Raw genomic sequence first — 21,609 nt, forward strand, 5'->3', positions numbered from 1 at the left:
AATCAAATACACAATAGAAACATAAGAAAATGTCTTATATTTCCTGTGTTCATGCTCCATTTATTTAATCTTTAACATCCAAGCCATGTTTGGATGGTCTGATCGAGGTGTTATTCAAAGGTCACTCTAATCCAGCACATCTTGATTGATTTTGCATTCAAGTTATAAACACCCTGTTTTGTTTTGTTTTTCTTTCCAGGGATAGTATATCTAGGACTACAATATTCCATGTTTATTTCATTTTTTAAGACAGTAGAGTATGACATGGGTGATATTTGGTTGCTATTTCTAGTAGATTGAGAGACTACACAGAGGCTTCTATATTGACTTGTGCTCAACCAAGAATAAACATGCTACATCACTCTATCATTCTGATAATGACATGAACCTGACGGTGTATCTTGACTGCACAGAGGCTCCTATATCGACTGTCAACCGATCAAGCATAAACATGTCAGGACCACCTTGCTCTGATGATAACATAAAACTTTATCTGATATTTTAGTTTATTCAATTTCACTGGGTATTATATAAGAGTAACCAGGTACTGGGATAATGACACAAACAAGAAATTCTAAAGTCATCTTTGAACAGTCAGACCCTGCCAGTGCAGGTGCCACTTAAAGAGCACTAAGTCCACACTGTAAAGTGGTTGGCATTTGGAAGGGCATCCAGCTGTAAAAACCATGACAAAACTAACCTCACCTTTGTGAGTGCCATGTAAAAAGTACTCAGCCCACTCTGCAAGGTGGCTGGTGTTAGGAAGGGGCATCCAACCATAAAAAGCTGGCCAAAACAGACACAGAAGCATGATGCAGGTTCCTGCTTGGCCAGCTCATGTCAAACCGTCCAACCCATACCAGCATGGAAGGAGGATTTTAAACAATGATGATGATGATGAAATCTGGTCATGAAAGGATTAACCCTTTAGCATTCTGATTATTCTGTTAAATGTAATGCTTATTTATTCACATTGTTTTGAATTAATCATGCATTACCTTGCTGTTCTGAGATTTTGATGATATAAATGTTAATTTTTTAGAATGATATTGTAGGGTTGATATGAGAAACCACATCTGGCCTATTTGAACATAAAAAAAAGGTCAACTATTTGGACCAGATATGGCTGGTTTAAATGCTAACAGGTTAAAGAGAACAATAAATTTATTAAACAATTCCATGTTGTTAAGCACTAATGTAAAATTTTAATACGAAATGTTAAGCATAAGTAAATATCTGCTCCTGCTTTGTTTTGAAACTCAAAACAGACCTGTAGAAGAGAGTGCATGTCATTGATAAGATCATGAATAGCGATGGAAGGACTTTGACAAACAAATGATTGATTGTTTAACAACAAATTAAACAAACAATTAGTTAGTTGGATAGATAACTAACCAATTGATGAACAATAAAGAAGTGAAATTGAACCAGTGTGTGTGTTTATTATTATTGGTTTAATGACCCTCCCTAGATAGAGCAATGTCTACACTTTGTATTTTCATTTATTAAAATTTTTAGTTTGTGGTTAAGACCTGTTAAAGATGGAATTATGACAAAAAGAAAATGAAACAAATGCTTTTCTTTTTCTTTATTCAACCATTGCACTGGTTTTTAACCTTTTACTGCAGAAATCAGATATATCCACTCAAATTTCATTACCCTTAACTGCAGAAGGTAGTTTTACATACCAGTCTATCTTTTGTTGAGGAATGTCGTGTTTGAAACTATTTTTTGTTGAGCTAATGTCGAGTTCATTGAGGCAATATGACTTGCAGAAAATACAAATTCCATCTTTTGGTAGATATTCAATGTCATTACTGAAATAACCATGAAATTTAATTTACCAATTAATGGGTTAATCACTCTTCATTGTTTATATTTAAACAACCATATTGCAAATACACAACAAAATGACAGAAGACTTTAATTTCCAGCTATTGCTTCCATCATAAATGTGTAAAATAAATAAATAAAATTATGGATTGATTGATTTATTATTGTCATAATTTCACTGAATTGTCATTCTTTTCAATTAGTGATGGGTAAATTAAAAAACAGATTTGTTTATTATTGTTTTCCTTTCTGTTTCTTTTAGGTTATTCAAACGAATGCAATGATACCGTTCCATGTGGTTGGAAAGCTTCGTGCAATAATAACTCCTGTAGCTGCCTTAACAACAACTCAGTTTTGCATGACAACAAAAGAGATTGCAGAAACGGTACGTTAACAACAACCTTCTACAGTTTCTCTAACAAAGGCTTTGTCGTTTTGTTTCCAGATATATTTTTCTTTGTCCTATTATGGGTGGAGGCAAGATAGCAAGCTGGGTGAAATGCTTAGTGGTATTTTGTCTGTCTTTACGTTCTGAGTTCAAATTCTGCTGAGGTCAATTCTACCTTGCATCCTTCCAGGGTCAATAGATTAAGTACCAGTTGCGTACTGGGGTCGATCTAATCGACTGGCCCCATCCGCAAAAATTTTGGGCTTTGTGCCTAGGATAGTAGGCTTGAATTTTTGGGGAGGGGGCCAGTCGATTAGATCGACCCTGGTATGCAACTGATACTTAATTTATTGACCCCAAAAGGATGAAAGGTAAAGTCGACCTCAGCTGAATTTGAACTCAAAATGTAAAGACAGACGGAATACCGCTAAGCATTTCGCCCAGCGTGCTAACATTTCTTATTTCTTTACTGCCCACAAAGGGCTACACACAGAGGAGACAAACAAGGACAGACAAACAAGGACAGACAAACAGATTAAGTCGATTACATCGACCCCGAAAGGATGAAAGGCAAAGTCGACCTCAGCAGAATTTGAACTCAGAACGTAACGGCAGACAAAATACCGCTCAGCATTTCGCCCAGCGTGCTAGCATTTCTGCCAGCTCACCACCACCTTCTGCTATATTATATAATGCTCTACAATACTATTCTGCTCCCCCCCACCACCACCACCACAGTACTATCTTGTTATCCTATACTATACTGTTCTCTGTACTATACTATATTGCACTTTACCATACTGTGCAGCTGTATATACAGTAACATTCTGCCAGTTAGGTCATGTAGCATAAATTAGCACAAAACGAGAATTCTTGCAATGCGATAGTGACAGCTGGAAGGCCGGTCAGTTTGTACTAATATAGCTTTTAGTAGATAGAACTTTTTGAGTCATACATTAAGTAGCATGAATAAGTAGAAAACAGTTCATTTACATACTTTCTCTGTATTTCTCCCTTTCTCTCTATCTCTCTCAATCTCTCCTTTTGCCTTTTCCTGTCTCTTTTGCACACACACACACACACACACACACACACACACACATATTTGCAGTATGGAAAACAGATGTGTAATGATGATGATTGTGATGATAATGATGATGACGATGACATACATTCATGTATACATGTATGCATATACACTCACACACACACACACATATATATATATGTGTGTGTGTGCAACAACATATGTAAACAAACTGGTTTTGTTTTTTTGTTTTTGGAAGTGTCAAATGTGTATCATACAGACAAGAAACATTTAATATTTCGAATGCAGTATAGCTGTGAAAACAGCAGGAAGGTTGCGTGTTTTACCTTTATAAGATGGAAAAAGTGGTCAGCAAACAGCCATGGGACTCAATCCCACACCTCTCAGATACTGGCTGAGTACTCCCCTCTCCCTCTCTCTCTTTCTCTCTCCTTCTGTCTATCCATCCATCCATGTGTGTGTGTGTGTGTGTGTGGATATGTGGTAAAAAGTTTGCTTCCCATTCACATGGTTCCAGCTTCAGTCCCATTGCACGAGACTTTGGGGAAGGATTTTCTATATATTGATCTGGTCCCTGGCTAACCAAAACCTTTCAAGTGAATTTCATAGATGAAAACTGAGAGAAACCCATTGTATGTATAAGCTTAAAATTAAAATCAAATTTAGATTAAAATTAAAAATTAAAATTTTATATTTAGTATCCATAGCACTAATGAGGAACAACTATGGGCTTATACCAAGAGAATGTTTAATGCTTTTCATTTAATAATGGTAGAAATGGTTATGTATGTGGAAGGTTTGGATAGGGAAAATGTCTGTTAGATGTTAAGGATAATCAAATGTGTTGGGGTTTTTTACACTTAGACCTATGGAAAAATTTAAAGGACTTAAAGAATTTGTGTGTACAAGTGAAGAATGCTTCGTGCTGCTTATCAAGTAACAGTGTAAGGTTATGTAACAATATATGTAATGATTTGTAAGGCATAGCCCGCAAGTAGTGCGCTGGCCATGGTATGGGAATCAATTATGGATCAGAACAAATTGTAAGGATTTTTTTTTTTCCTTAAAGTAATGCACATGGTCAGTTAGAGAAGTATACTTGCTGCACTCTTCATACTTAAATGAATTTAAATGGGCCAAATATCAGCAGCAGCATCATCATTTAATGTCCATTGTCCATGCTGGCATGGGTTGGATGGTTTGACTGGACTGGCACTCTGGAAGGCTGTACCAGACTCCAGTCTGATTTGGCATGGTTTTCTATGGCTGGATGCCCTTCCTAATGCCAGCCACTCTGAGAGTGTAATGGGTGCTTTTACATGCCATTGGCACAGGTGCCATTTACATGACACCATGGGGATTTACATGCCACCAACATGGGTGCCAATTTGCATGACACCAGTATCTGCCACGACTGCAATTTTGCTCAGCTTGATGGGTCTTCTCAAGCATGGCATAATACCAAAGGTCTTGGTCATTGCCTCTGTGAGGCCCAACACTCAAAAGGAACTCAACCACTTTGCCTCTGTGAGGCTCAATGCTCAAAAGGAACTCAGCTACTTTGCCTCTATCAGGCCCAATGTTCCTAAGATGTTCTTTACTTGCCAATGCTTGGAAGTAATTGTAGATCCAATATAGTACCTAGTAGAATTGTGAAGTGTGTTATGAACCATGCATTTGTAGACAACGTTAAACCTTCTGCAATGGGTTTGCAGTAGGCATTCATTCCTAGATTTGCAGTTGCAACTAGATCTATCTGGTCCATAGGAGCTTGCTGTATATGGATTGGATGCTTTACGATTAGAGGGCATGCTAGGTTTTAGGGTAGTGTTCTTTGGCCTGCTCCCAGCATTATCACTATTATGGATGCTATTTGTACCAATAATTCTTTCCACTATATTTCTCCGATGATGGAATATCCAACTTATACAATGCTCCAATAGCTGGGATATCCCAGAAACAACTGTCGAGATTATCTTTACCAGTTTGTACTACTTTTACCATTCGCTATGTAGCAAATTTTTTTAGATTGAATTCAATGAAATCTAATGTCCTTGTTCTGCCTTAACTAATTGTTTGCCTTTCCTTGCTACTTTGACCTATATTTATATATATATTTGTATGTATGTATATGTATGTGTGTGTGTGTATATGTGTGTATATATATTTATATATGTATCTGTATATATATGTGTGTGTGTGGAGTGTGTATATTTATATATGTCTGTTTGAGAGTGAAAGAAAACCTGTGTATATATATATATATATATATATATATATATATATATATATATATATATATATATATATCTCAAACAAAGGTAATATATTTCTTTAAGCTTTCCTTTACTTTTGCATAATTAGTGACATTTGATTAACCTTTCACTGCTTCTCTAATTGCATTCATGTCTGAGAACTTTACTAATACTAAGATATGGCAGGTCAACCCATTCTTTTCAATTACTGCAAGACACTCTACCTGCTTGAATCCATTTTTCTCAAACTAAAACTACTCTACAAGTTCTCGTCACATTATCAATCACTCCTCCACTCCTTTTTGTTTGTTTTTAATAGAAAATGCACTGAATATTCATTATGACCAGTTTTTTTATAAAGGACCTTTAAGTAAAAACACCATCTAAAAGTCCCCTGTGCAATCTTTTATCTTTTTTTTTTTAATCTTTTACTTGTTTCAGTCATTTGATTGCGGCGGCAATGCTGGGGGACTGCCTTAAAGGGTTTTAATCAAACAAATCAACCCCAGGATGTATTTTTTAAAGCCTAGTACTTATCCTATTGGTCTCTTTTGCCAAACCACTAACTTACGAGACATAAACACACCAACAGCAATTGTCAAGCAGTGGTGGGGGGCAAACATAGACAGAAAGACACACACACAAAAATATATGCATATATATATATATATATATATATATATATATATATATATATATATATATATATATATATATATAATTATATGTATTTCTTCTATCTTAATGAATAATAATTCTTCGGATAGAATAAATGGGTTAATAGAAACCAATGTAGCAAAGAACACAAAATAACTTTGGTGTTGTTCCTGTTTTTAAGGCAGGAACTCCTTGAAATTTTGGGTATTTGAGTATATTTAAAAATTTAAGGAATGGAGAAAACGCATGTTATAATTGCATACTTTATTCCTACATATGTTTCAAAGGATTACAACCTGTGTGATCCATAGGGATCTTTGATATTAAAATTGTTACCTTCTCATCAGGGAAAGCATGGGAATCATCTTATGTGTGTGTATATATATATATATATATATATATATATAATGAATAATATATAATATATACATATGTATACACACATGCATATATGGGTACAGGACATCACTGATGGTGCAAATAACATGAAATATGTAAAGAACAAGAAAAAACTGGAAAGCAGGTGAAGTTAACACAGAGAAAGGACCCTTCATCAGTTTTCGGCTGTCTATCTACTCCTCATTTTGAACATTCAACAACAATATGAGTCTTCAAAGACAGTTGCTCCCGTAAATTCTAAAATAAATTTTGGATTTACAGAGGGTCAAAGTTGGGAACAAAAAAATGACAATGGAGACATATATATATATATATATATATATATATATATATATATATATGATGGTCTTCTTTCAGTTTCCATCTACCAAATCCACTCACGGTGCTTTTGTTGGTCCAAGGCTATAGTAGAAGACACTTGCCCAAGGTGTCACACTGTGGGACTAAACCCAGAGCCATGTGGTTAGGGACCAAGCTTCTTACCACACAGCCATGCCTGCACCTATGCAATAATTACAATCTGTAAAGTTAAGTTGCTGTACACAGCTTTTGTTTTGAATACTGAACAAGTTTTTTTTTTCTTTTTTGCATGAGAAAAAAATATGAATTGTATAGATAATTGTACAGTAAAATCAGCATTTGTATTAACAATTTCTTTATTTGCTTTTTATTCTCTCTCTCTTTTTCTTTTTACAGATGGATGTGATCACATATTGAATTGCCTAGAATGTAATGCTGAAAATAAATGCATTCGGTATATTGACGGAAATTTTATACTAATTCATCATTTATAACATAAAACTTGCTACTTTCTTATCAGTCGATTGCCATGTCTTTTGAAAGTTGATGTGTTAGGCAGTAAATCACATTGAGACTATTTTTAGACAGCTGTGTGTGTGTGTGTGTGTGCACACGCATGTATGTCTTGGTGTGGGTGTATATGGGTGGGGGTGTACCTCATAATCATCCCCAGCCCTGCCAGATTTATTCATTCTTAGAATGGATATAAAATACAATCACATTATATCTGGTTGGGATAAATTGCTTTAACCCTTTCATTGCCATGTTTCTATTGAAATATACTGCCTTAGCTTCAATTAATTTTGGAAAATAATGAAGTTTTTAGTAAAATAACTTTGTCGTTTTTAATCTTGTGTTTGAAGTTTGAATTAACATGTAAGTTTGATGGAAGGTTTTAATATAAATCAGTTTAAAACAAGAATTTTTGTATTGTGGGGGTGAAAGGCTGTCTTGGATGGGATAGTATCAAAAAGGATTAAAAAGATGATGAAAAATCCTCAATTAGTCTGGGAGTGTTGATTCATTTATAATTCTTGGATTCAAGCCATCCAGAAGATGACTCAAGTTGAACTGCATGAAAAAAACATACAAAAACAAAACAAATATAGAACCTAAAATAAAATTTTACTCTTAAACTTTTTATATGGAATTTTTTTCTTTTTTCCAAAATTCTGATTTGTGATAAGAAGTTTGCTTCTCAAAAATATGGTTCTAGGTTCAGTCCCATTGCATGGCACCTTGGGCAAGTGTCTTCCATAGACCCTGGCTGACCTAAGCCTTATGAGTGAAATTGGTAGGTGGAAACTGGAAGAAGCCTATCATATGTGTGTGTGTGTGTGTGTGTGTGTATGTATATATATATAAATATATAAGGATATTACTATTAATAATTTACAATAATATCAGTGGCTAGCATGCTTAAAAGAACCATAAAGGCAAAATTATCAATTAATATTGAAGGGTACCACTTGTAGCACCAGCATGCTAAAGATAGCAGTCAAAACGACTCAAAACTACAGTTTTCACTTGTACACAAGAATGAAATGAAGGGATCGGGTAGTAAAATTCGAAGACCCTGTACCATAGACACCCATTCCCTCGATTTTGCCTTTGTGTACAAGTGAAAACGGTGGTTTTGAGTTATTTTCATTGCTTTCTTTAGCATACTGGTACCTCAAGTGGCACCCTTCATTATTAATTTATATATGTATATATATATATATATATAGAGAGAGAGAGAGAGAGAGAGAGAGAAAGAGAGAGTAAGCCAGTATGAAGGCCAATATATATATATATATACATATTTATATATATTTATACATACACAAAAATGGTGACTATAGATAAATAGATAGGTAAATAGATGGATAAATAAATAGATAGATAGATAGATAGATAGATAGATAGAGAGACAGACAGATACATACATACATACATACATACATATGTAGATATGTGTGGGATGTATTAAAGTGAAAACTGGAAAATTTGGTACATTTTTAATTCTCTGTCACTCATGTTTCACTTCAATATAGGAAATACATTATAAATATAAATATCAATAATAACTAACGGGACTCGAGGAAATTCCACAATGTAAATCAACATATTTGAATATCCGCTTTCTCTTCAGATGGTGTATGTATCTGTCTACTCTCGTAATACCAATAAGCATTTAAACTTTATCGTAAAAGAAATGTTTTTAAAATGAATCATGGCAGTGCCCCAGTATGGCCACAATTTTTGGTCTGGAACATGTATTGATACTGCTTCTGTTGCAAATAATAATTTTTTGATAAGCCTGCTGGCTATTAGCAATATCAGTACCTGAAAAGACACTGAAATTCTATATCTCAAGCCAGTGAAATTCATCTGGTATGCAGCTATCAGATGTCTACCACTGAGAAGACCATGTAGATCGAAATCGCATGATCTGGCTGTTCTAGCACCTGTAGTAGACAATTCTTGTCTAATAATAATATATACATATATGTGCTTTTATGCACCATGCGTCTGTATGAGATCTCCTCTCAAGGTAAATGATACAATATTTGGCATTCTAACAAAACAGCCATGTTAAGTTGGATATAAAGATTGCTTTTTGATATAAAACTACATTATGCTATATATCCTTCTTTTCTTTTTAAGAAGAAAGGATGTTATTTAAAGATTTGGCTGCTATTCTTAGTCAATTGAACAAACAAAACATTCGCTTTAGTAATGATATGAACATCATAACTCTTAAAATCAATAAATGAATCATAAATTGATAGACATCTGATAACAAAAATCAAAAAAAAAAGGGGAAAAATCAAGCAGTTAGTTTTGGTTATTGCAATAACATGTGATAAATAAAGACAAATGTATAGATTGATGCCACATTTTATTAGTTTTCATTCTGTTAAAGCTTTGTTGTGTTGAAGGCCATAAAAAGTATGTTACAGCAGTTAAGCAACAGCAAATTGTATCAAATATATTAAGTAGATAGATGTTTTAGCTTAGCAAATGGCTCAGCCATTAGCAGCAAACAGTAAATGCCACAGATTGATAAATTGGAATTTTCTTTCGATATTGTATTGTGTGTACTTATTTATTTTATACTATTGATATGAAGGTGCATGGCTTAGTGGTTAGGGGTATTCAGCTCACGATCGTAAGGTAGTGAGTTCAATTCCCAGTGGCATGTTGTGTCCTTGAGCAAGACACTTTATTTTACGTTGCTCCTATTCACTCAACTGGCGAAAATGAGTTGTGCCTGTAATTCAAAGGAGCAGCCTTGTCACATTCTGTGTCATGCTGAATCTAAGGATATGTGTGTCTGTGGAGTGTTCAGCCACTTGCTTGGACAACGGACATTAAATGATGGTGATGATGATGAGGATGATGATGAAAAGGGTTAGGTTGACTATAAATTCTTTTACTCTCTAAAGGTCAGATTATAAGGAAGAAAGTATTAAAGACTAAAATATTTTTAAAAAGTACCAACCGAGCCCTGAAGTCAATGTAACTGACTTATCTCCCCCTCCCCCCAAAATTGCTGGCCCTGTGTCAAAATGTGAAAACATTAATATCAACATCCTTATTGTCTTTTTCTCTTTCAATAGCTGTGTTAATTTTATCGACGAAACTACTCATACCTGTTTGGACAGCTGTCATGGAGTTTCTCAAGTTTCTCTGCAAGGACCTCTGCAGGGTAACATTTGTAATGGTAAGTGATTAACTTTGTTTTTGTGTTTTTTCATCATATATTCTCAGGCCTGTTCTGACCAAACAGAGGCACGATTAAAGCCTTGAGCTATCAAGAATAATATAGAGCCTATTGAGAAAGCATTAAAATGATTTTGGATGAAAAAAAGATGACCAGTGGGGTCTGTAGGATGACACTTGAACACAGGCCTAGTCTTGACCGACCCATGTTGGGTCACCTTGCTAAGAGGGTATGATGCAAGACTCAAAAATAACCAGTACTTCCAAGTTACAATACTAACCATGTGTCCACATATTGCTTCTGAATGTCTATTTTGAACTAGGTCAATAAAGATTCACAGCAGATATCTTATCTGTACACAAATGGTTTCTCAGATTTTAGAAGTTATCAATTGAATTAGCAATCATTATTTGAGGCAGATTTGGCAATTATTTGTAGTGGGTTGTTTTTGTGTGTGTGTGTGTGCACATGCATGTGTGTATTTGTGTAAGCATATATATATATATAAATGCATACATGTATGTTTATATATGCATATGTGTATGTTTTATATATATATATATATACATATATATATATATATATATATATATATATATATATATATATATATATATATATATATATATATACACATGTGTGCGCGCACGTGCATGTCCTTAAAGTTTATAAAAGTGTGCTATGCAATACAATGTAATTAATTTTGAAAGATTTTCCTATATATGATTCTGGTTCTCTAATTATAATCTACAAGCCAGAATCTCAGTTGTTACATCATTTTTATAATGATGAAAAATTAAATGTCTGTATTTCTTTGTTTTTCTGTTTCCAGAATCTCTAATCAACACGAGTCTATGGATCGGTCTAGGAGCTGGTTGTGGTGCTGGCATCATACTCTGCCTGCTGGTTCTACTGGCTGTGTTTGCATGCAAAAAAAAGAAAAAGTAAGGCTAATAATATATTCTGGAAACCTTATTTGTTACCTGTTGTTTTTGTCTAAATAAGTATAACATCCATTTTGACTTGTTTTTTTGTTTTTTCTCTGTAAAGTGGTTGGTGTTAGGCAAAGCATCTGTCCACAAAACCCATGCCAAAACAGACAGTGAAGCTTGGTGCAGTCCTCTGGCTTGCCAGCTCCTGTCAAACAATCCAACCCCTGCCAGCATGGAAGACAGATGTTAAATGATAGAAACCATGCCAAAACAGACAAGGGGCCCCTTGTCTGTTTTGGCATGGTTTCTATGACTGGATGCTAACTTCTAAATGCTAACTACTTTACAGAGTGAACTGGGTGCTTTTATGCAGTTCCAGGACAGGTACTTTTACATGATTCCAGCACAGGTGCTTTTTATATGGCACCAGCACCCTTGAGCTCACAAGATTAGGATCACTCAGCTGAAGAGGAATGCAGGGAACATGCTTGTATTTAAGGACATGTTAATTTTTTTGTGCTTACATGAATCAGATGGACTTTGATGAGCGATTTTCTCTTCCTGTTGCCAATCCTCCCATGTTTTCATGAATGAGAGGAAACGAATGACACTAATGCTTACTTACAACTATCATGTGATGTCCAGACAAAGAGTTGCTTCCAAACCACATGGTTCTGGGTTCAGTCCCACTGTATGGCATCTTACACAAGTGTCTTACACTATAGTCTCTAGCCTCGGGTTGACCAAAGCCTTATGAGTGAATTTGGTAGACAGGCACTGTAATAAGTACATCATATATATGCGTGTGTTTGTGTATGTGTTTGTTATGCAGCTCAGTGGTTCTAAACTAGGGTCTACATGACCCTTAGGGGTCCACATAAGGTTTTGTTAAAGTTTATACGCAATAAATCAATTATACTTCTACAATACACAAAATATTTCAACAATTTTTTTCAGACAATTCCTAAATAATATTTAATTATAAAAAATATAATAAGATTTTTTAAACATTGAATTGTTATGAGGGTCCGCCTGAGTAAATAGGAATCAAAGGGATCCATAGGTGTAGAACGGTTGGGAAACACTGATGTAGTCTATCATTTCTGTTAATAGTCTTTTTTTTTTTTTTGTACTACTTTGTGATAACACCTTTTCTTTATATATCAATAACAGGCAAAGTGCAAACTTTCAAGAAAACCTAAAAAGCAGACATCTTCCAAATGAAAAAATTAGGAAGGTAAGCTATTTTTTCTTTTTTTTTTTTTTTTGAAGAAGTTTGCGTTTTTTTGAAAAGTTTCTAAATTGGTTTATTTCAGGGACTTATTTTAAAGATATTCTTTATTGATTTTTTTTTCAAACTGATGTCAAACATTTCATAAACAATATTTGTTTCCCAACCACATGATTCCAGGTTCAGTCCCACTGCAAAGCTTTTTGGACAAGTGTCTTCTACTTTAGCCTTGGGACAACTAAAACATTTTACATGGATTTGGTTGGCAGCAACAGAAAGAAGCTCATCATGCACGTTTTGTGTGTGTGTGTGTGTGTGTATTATATATGTTTATGTGCACACACACACACACACACACACACACACACACACACACACACACACATAAACAGTGGTTGGTGTTAGGAAGGGCATCCAGCTGTAGAAACTCTGCCAAATCAGATTGGAGTCTGGTGTAGCCATCTGGTTCGCCAGTCCCCAGTCAAATCGTCCAACCCATGCTAGCATGGAAAGCGGACGTCAAATGATGATGATGATGATGATGATGATACAGGTGTGGCTATGTGGCAAGAATTTTGCCTCCTAACCATATAGTTCTAGATTGTGTGGCATCTTGGGCAGTTGTCTTCTATTATAACCTCAGGTCAACCAAAGCCTTGTAAGTGGATATGGTTGATGGAAACTGAAAGAGGCCCATCCTATGTGTGTATGTGTGTGTGAATGCATGCCTTTAAGTTTGTCCACCATCACCACTTAACAACCAGTGTTGGTTTGTTTATGTTCCCATAACTGAGTGGCACAACAAAAAGAGACAGATAGAATAAGTACCAGGCTTTAAAAAAAAATACAAGTACTTGGGTTGACTTGCTTTACAAAGAACTCCAAGGTGCTGCCCTAGCATGGCCGCAGTCCAATGACTCAAAATAAAAGCATTTCTTGCAATAGGTCTCTTAACAGCCCAATCATTATTTTGATATATATATGTATGTATATACAGATAGATAGATAGATACACATACACACGCATGCATAATTGTTCTAACTTTTTGTTAATTAGACATATGTCTGTCTTTCTATTTTCAGATACCAGTGTTCGACAATAAGGGCTATGGTAAGTATTTCTACAGAAATATTGAAATCCACTAATTGTAAAAAAAAAAAAAAAAAAAAAAAAATCAATATTTGTCTTCTTTCTCCATTACCAGTTAAAGTTCCTTCCTGAGCTTTAGACTTGTAAGGCAGGTTTACCGGATTCTGTGGCAGCTATTTCATCCCCGCTTCCTGGGCAGAATATCAGTTCGTCAGAGGATTACTCATCGTGGAATGAAGCACTTTGCTCAAGAACACAATGCATTGCCTGGTCTAGGAATTGAAAACACAATCTTATGATCATGAATGCCTCCATTACCAGTAAACATTCTAACACTGTGTAACACGATTTTTGTCCTTGTGTAGCAACTGTTATTTCTTATTTGCTGACCCCTGGAAAGTATGAAAAATGGCTAATATTTCCTTCAAACATTGCTTTTGTTACTTTTATTCAAATTCCTAAGAATCCCTATCAACATATGGCTGTGATACTCCCACTCTACTCCTGCTTATGATCAGTGATGCACACATTGTCAGCCACTAAGGGACATACTCAAATGGTTACGGTCAAGCAACCAACAAGCAGATCTATGGTATTGAGCAGAATATTTGCTATAATGATATTTCTGCTTCAGTATTTCAGCACTGAATTTGTCTGAAATGTAATGGAAAATAGGTCAGTTTGAAAACATTGATGTCCAGGTCACAAAAAGCAAAGTTTGAAGGGGATAGTAGTCATTTCCTTTGATTTTCTAGATGAGAGCAAATAGGAAATAACACTTACTGACCAAAGACAAAAGCAAAAATTAAAATTTTGTTATACAGTCTAATTTAATATCAAACCAATGAGAGGGCCTTGGCTTAGTAGAAATATCAGTCATGCTTCCTTTAAATCACACTCACACTCTGCCCACTGAAAAAAAGGAAGGTCCACTGGCAATAAATATATGTTCATAGATATAGAAAAAAGTGGAAATGATCAAGGCTGGAATGCCTTTGATCATTGGCTTACTATCATGACTGACCTGGAGCAGAACAATAGCAACATTTATGAATATAGACAGTAAAAGGTTTGATAGTCTCCAACAGCTGTTTCTAAGATATCTCAGCTATTCAAACACAAAATCAAATTTTCAACTGCTGTTCAAACCGGAATTTTAGCGGCATACCAACTTGAGTACTCAGAACACATACCTATTATTTTGAGTCACCTTTATGAAAACTCCTTGTATCTTATATATATGTGTATGTGTGTATGCAATATTGAACACACCTACACAAGGTGTGTTTTGCTAGTTCATGGGTAGGCTGCACTTATCAGTGTAAGAGAATATATTCTCATCAATGCACCTGGTGTCGAAACATCTGGAAGTCATTAACAAGTGAGATAACTTGCATTAGATCCTATTCAGAAGCAATGGATATTGATGTTTCATCTTTGTTGTGACTTATCAACACCATGTACCCAGAAAAGGCCCAATGCAAACTAAATCACTGTCTACAACTAAATGCAAAACAATGTAAGAACCATCTGCTGGTATGTCCCAACATTTTATACCACAGTAAAAAAATTCAAATATGAATTAGAAGCAGCTCAAGGGATATAAACAATATTGAACACATATACACAAGGTAGGTTTTGCTAGTGTGTGTGTAGGCCGTGCTTTCAGGTGTTTTAACACCAGGCGCATTAATGAAAATATATTCTCTATCTTTCTATCTATCTTCAATCACATTGGCATCTTTGACCTTCAAAATTTTTATATTGTGAATCTTTTTCTTGTTAGAAGCAAAAAGAAAGGGGAAAAAATCCTTTTACAATGGAAAGAAGTTCTTTGCTACTTTCATCTTACCTTTACACTTTTATTTCTTCCTCATTTTTTTTCTCTCCCTTTTTCTGCAATCACGTCGGCTTCTTCAACCACCACTACTACAACCACCACCACCACCACCACCACCCCCACTACAACCACCGCCGCCACCACCACCATCACCACCACCGACTCCGACACGAATGCCACTACGAACTCACCAGAAACGGAAGAGGTCAACATTTCAGATAGCTGCGTCATTGATGAACAAGTCTACTTTTACAAACTCGAGAAAATGCGACCTCACAAAAAAACCTTAGAAGAGTTGCTATGTCAGGTGCGAACACGTTTGCGAGCTATGAATTCAGATGATACACGAGTACCTACTTACAAGTACGTACATTAATTCCTTTACAATCACCAACTATTTCTGCTATTATCATGTGCTTCTTACTCTAAATTCTTTCAGAAATCTCCTGTTCTTTATCTTTATGATTGCTTTTTTTTAAATCTAAATCCCCCTTTTTTTTTTACTTTCATTATAAAAACGTTTCCATTGTGTTAATCTCATTCTTGTCTGAATGAATGTTAATTAATTTTCTTTCTTTATTTTTCTGTAAGTATTTCACAATCTCTCCTCATGTTGTAGCTATATAACCCCAGGTAAGTCCTGGTTGAGTTGAGTTATGAACAAAAGCATTTCTGCAATGATTACCATCTTTTCCCAAGGCATAGTATCACTCAGACTACATTACATTATCTGATGTGTCTTTTCTTTTTAAAAAGAGATCAATATGTAGTATTAGATGAGATTTTTTACCTACTATTTCTTGCAAGTTGAGCTATCACATACGTAGGGGTGCTACAGACAGACAGACATCCAATCAACCAACTAACCAACCAACCAAACAACCAAGTTTGTATGGTTGTGTATAGAAGAATATATTAATCAATGAAATTCTGACTGAGTCTGATTTTCGTGTTTTATTATTTACAATTTTTACAATTTTGCAATGTTGAAATAAACTAATACGTTCATGCATTACACAATCATCAAGTTTATGTGGTGATAGTTGTGTTCATAAATATATCTGAACAGTAGTGTTCACATATATGTGTGTGTGTGTGTATATATACATACACACACATGTTGGGGGTGCTGAAAAGTTCATGACTTTGGGTAAAAGAAAAATACAGGAGGATCAATTAATTATGATTTTATTCAACATATTCCCCTCTCCGATAAACATACTTATTGCAGCAGTCCTTCAGTTTTTCTAAGCCCTGTAAAAGAACTCAGAAGGTTGGGCCTCCAACCAGGCCTTTCACAACACCCTTAAAGCCAGGAACTTTCCAGCATACCCTCATATCAAACCTTTTACCACACAGCCACATCTTCACCTGTAAATATATATCTAATATGTAAATTTATATGTGGTTCTTTCTTTTGGTTATTTTCCTCCAGGGGTGTAATCAACCAACTGTGTAGGGTCCTTGGACTTTTGAATAAAAATGAGCTCAACAACAGTGTTCCAGCTGATGCTTTAGGGCTTCTTGAATGGGCTAAACAGATGCTCAATGACTACTATGAACTGAGGCAGGTCAGTATCTTCATGTGTTTTCCATCTTCTTTTAATTGTTTCAGTCCATTGAACTGTAGCCATGCTGGAGAACCACTTAGAAGGGTTTTAGTCTAGCAAATTGACTCCAGTACACTGGGTTTTTTCTTTTTTTTTAAGTCTGGTACTTATTCTATCAGGCTCTTTTTTGCTGAACCGTTAAGTTAGTGGAATGTAAACAAACTGACATCAGTCATCAAGTGTTAGTGCAGAACAAACACAAAGATGCACACAAGCACACACACATATTATATATATATGCGTAACTGAGAAGATCTGGCAACTAAAGTGAGATCGCAGCCATGTCTGATGCCAGTGTTGCATGTCCGGCCCATTTAAAAGGACCCTTGATGCGTCAGGTGATATGATATGCTTGAGAAGACCTGTTGAGTCAAGTAAAACCAAAATTGTAGTTGTGGCCAGTGCCCCCTGACTGGCTCCCGTTCCAGTGACATGTAAAACACATCATCTGAACGTGGTCAATGCCAGTGATCCCAGTTGCATACTGGAGTCGGTCTAATCAACTGGCCCCCTCCCACAAAATTTCGGGCCTTGTGCCTAGAGTAAAAAAGTATATTTAAACATTTCATCATCATATTTCCAGTGAAATACTCAGCATTTATGTTAGAGTTAATATTGAAAATAATCAAGAATTCTGATGGATTCTGTAAAACAACAAATGTTTCCATTATTATGTTCTTGTAGTCTGCCCACATAGCTCAGTCAGTAGAGTATCAGACCATTTTAAGGCAGCAAGCTGGCAGAATCATTAGCACACCTGGCAAACCAACCTCCACTCTCCACACCACCAATGTTATCCAAGGGAAAGGCAAAGGCCGATACAGCTTGGCACTACTGACGTCGCAACTCATTTCTACAGCTGAATGAACTGGAACAATGTGGAATAAAGTAATCTTGCTGAAGGACACAACACACAGCCCAGTCCGGGAATTGAACTCACTACCTCATGATTGAGCTCAATGCTCTAACCACTGAGCCATGCATCTTCACAATTTATTCACTTTGTTTTGAGTTATTCATGCATCCTCTTGTAGCTTCGAGAGTTTGATGATGCAATTGTTTATTTTTAGAAAGGCATTATAGGGTAGGTGGTAGAGGCCAGATCAGGCCAGTTTGAAGATAAAACAGGTAGAATATTTTGACCAGATATAGCCGGTTTGAATGCTAAAGGACTAAACCTTACACTTTAGTCAATTTTTTAAATATGTTTTGTTTCTTCTTTATTTTTTTTGTTTACAGCAAGATTCTTCTACTTCTTCTGAGGCACCACGTGCTGAGATTTCATCCGTTGATGTCCAGCCGATATATGCAATTCCCCATGATAGTTGTCAAGACGCTGTCCGTATAGCTACAGACAATAAACCCTCAACATTAGCCAACCATAGTGCTCCAAAAGCAGTAGGAACTGCTGATAGCGGATACTACAGTAGTGTGTCGATTCCTTATTTCAACAGTCATCAACCAAACAAACCGAGCAAGCCGCCAGCCTACTTAAAGAAAAATAAGCGCCATCTGAATGGCTATCACGTAAACGACAATAATGACCGTGCTAACAACATTTATACATGTGCCAGCTCATACAGTGAAAGAAGTGGTAAATGTATGTCCACGTTTATCAAAGATGACATTTCTTACGTCAGCGAATGTTCTGAAAGAAGGTAATATTTTTTTGTACCATCTCATCTTCTCCTATCTCTCTGATATTTATGTTGATGCTAATCCTGTTGTTGTTGTTTGTTATTATTATTCTTGCTGTTGGTCCAACAGACCATTTGACAACAGACAATTGGATAATTACGAGTCTAACAACAGACTCTTTGATAATTGCCTGTCTAACAACAGACAGATCAACAAAGAAAGACTTTTCTAATAATATTTTCTACATTTTGCAAGGCAGGAAACTGGTAGAATTCTGCCAGGGTCGATTTTGCCTTTCATCCTTTTGGGGTTGATTAAATAATTACCAGTTGATCACTGGGGTCAATTTAATCAACTCAGCTCCTCCTGGGGCCTTGTACTGAGATTTGAAACCAATATTTTTCACTTTGCCATATATTTTTGCTTGTTTTGTTTTGTTTTCCTCATTTTGTCATTTCCTTTTATCCCCTTTCTCTTACATTTTCTCTCTCTCTCTCTCTCCCTAGTTCCAACAGCAGCGCTGGGGCTTCACCAGAAGGGCTTCCATTCAACATGAAGGATGCAACTGAACCCATCGAAGTTTGAAACGAAAATTTTTTTTTGAAGTTCTTAATTTTTTTTTTTCTTTCTCGTTTTTCTTTACCATTAATTTGTCTTCCCCCCTTCCTCCCCCACCTTCTTAACATTCTTCACTCCCCTGACCACCACGACCACCACCCCAACCCATCCCTTGTATACATCGAACTATGCATATTTCACCCTCACCACCACCACTATCACAACCACTACCACAAGACCTGAAACATACATACTCAGTTGTTTTTTTTAATTTGTAAATCTTCCTTCCTTTCTTCCTTTCTTTCTGAGCATGTGTGCTTGCATACATAAACACACACACACACACACTACACCTGTTGTTGTTTCCTCTTAACTTTTGGGCAAATATCAATGTATTTGAATTTTTTATTTGGGAGAAAAACAATTGTCTCATTTTTATACACACACACACATATATATATATATATATATATATATATATATATATATATATATATATATATATATATATATATATATATATATGTATACACACGTGTATGTGCATGTCCTCCTACATGGCTTTAACTTCTAACTGAAACCAATAAAGAAATATAATTAAATGCATACATTCATGTACATATATGTATGTATATATATGTGTATATATGTAATTAAATATGTACAAGCACATGCATACTCATGAATACATTATAAGCATACATTACATACATGCATGCACACAGGTATACATGTATATATATATATATATATATTTATATATCTATATAATAACACACATGTGTGTGTGTGTGTGTGTGTGTGTATGTATATATATATATATATATATATATATATATATATATATATATATATATACATTTATTGATTTATTTATTTATTCATTAATCTTACTCAGATCTGTTAAAGAAACATGAACTTTTTCCTTTTATTTTTTACTCCCTTTGTACTTCGTATTTTTTTAAATATTGCCTGAAATCTGAATTTGTAAAAATTTCTAAAATATATCGCAACCAGTTTAAATTATCGAATGGCAGTGACCATGACTATTTGCATATTTTGTATCTTAGACCGTCTAAAATTATTATCAAGTAAGGAGTCGGTTTTTTTTTTTTGCCCCCTAAATTAGAATTATTTCATTGAAATGTATATATTTTTTCCTTCTTCAAAAATGAAACCCAGATTCTTATCATTCTTACTGCAATTTGGTTACAAAAAAGAGATAATAATTTTTTTTCCTTTTTTGTCTTTCTGCGAAATTAAATTAAGTAGGAAACATCTACAATTGAATCCATATAAATACTTGCAAAGACAAAATGGTGGATCCTGTGAATGGCTTCATCACACTTTCTTTGCTCATATTTCAGTAAAAATGCTTCATATAATTAATTATTCTACAAGATCTTACTAACATATCAATATATTTTATAAATATATTTTCTGTTGAGGTGGGGGTTTTATTTTTCCTCATAGAAAGAAGGGGTAAAAAATATATTCAGCTGATCTTCCTCCATTATAAAGAAAAAATTTTTACATCTGGTCAAATACTGCTAAAAGAGAAACCCATTTCGTCTTTTATTTTTATTTTATTCAAACCAAATGTATAACAAAACCCTATTTTACACCCTCCTTTTTTTTTTAAGCATTTTTCTTTCAATTTTTTAATGATATGAGCTCTGTATTGTCTGCAATGAATCCAACCAGAGGGCTTGTTAACTTTTTGCCTATTGGCATCCATGCATCAAATATGATACATGTCCCAATTTTTTTTTCATCCACCAGAACAACTTGGGGCTTATGAAAGGAAAGCTTTATATTACAAAGAGCATATGAGAGAAGGGTTAAGTAAAACTCTGAAGACAAGCATGGGCATTTAGGGACAAACTTATGAAAATGGCAAAAGGCAAAAGGTTAAATTATCTGAATGAGGCAATCAATTCAAAGACCTTAATTTCAAATTTGTACAACAACAGGTATTTCATTGTGTAATTTGGGCAGTACAGTTAACTCTACATTGCCTCAGTTTTGCCTAGCTTTCAGAATTACATACCAGATTATCAAGGAATATTAACCTATAATAAACAAACTGGTGGCCCCTTTTGGGTATGGAGGGTTTTATCT

The 21,609-nt window shown here is 35.0% G+C and overlaps 1 protein-coding gene across 4 annotated transcripts in view; it reads left to right on the plus strand.

The window, feature by feature from the left end:
- LOC106882014 (uncharacterized) overlaps positions 1 to 19,838 on the plus strand; it is a 59,110-nt gene extending 39,272 nt beyond the window's left edge. For 2 of the 4 annotated variants that reach the window (XM_014932563.3, XM_014932564.3), the window contains exons 3-12: positions 2,096 to 2,218; positions 7,277 to 7,334; positions 10,486 to 10,589; positions 11,422 to 11,533; positions 12,695 to 12,758; positions 13,836 to 13,863; positions 15,877 to 16,045; positions 17,118 to 17,253; positions 18,532 to 18,950; positions 19,437 to 19,838. In XM_014932563.3, coding sequence (XP_014788049.1) covers positions 2,096 to 2,218; positions 7,277 to 7,334; positions 10,486 to 10,589; positions 11,422 to 11,533; positions 12,695 to 12,758; positions 13,836 to 13,863; positions 15,877 to 16,045; positions 17,118 to 17,253; positions 18,532 to 18,950; positions 19,437 to 19,515 — 1,292 coding nt within the window. In that variant the 3' untranslated portion in view covers positions 19,516 to 19,838. Of the gene's footprint in view, positions 1 to 2,095; positions 2,219 to 7,276; positions 7,335 to 10,485; positions 10,590 to 11,421; positions 11,534 to 12,694; positions 12,759 to 13,835; positions 13,864 to 15,739; positions 16,046 to 17,117; positions 17,254 to 18,531; positions 18,951 to 19,436 lie in introns of all 4 variants that reach the window. The other 2 variants (XM_089339413.1, XM_089339414.1) reach the window with 1 other exon arrangement.
- The last annotated feature ends 1,771 nt before the right edge of the window (positions 19,839 to 21,609 follow it).

Source organism: Octopus bimaculoides, chromosome 21, assembly GCF_046866305.1.
Source record: "Octopus bimaculoides isolate indiv1 chromosome 21, ASM4686630v1, whole genome shotgun sequence".
Lineage (NCBI taxonomy): Eukaryota > Metazoa > Mollusca > Cephalopoda > Octopoda > Octopodidae > Octopus > Octopus bimaculoides.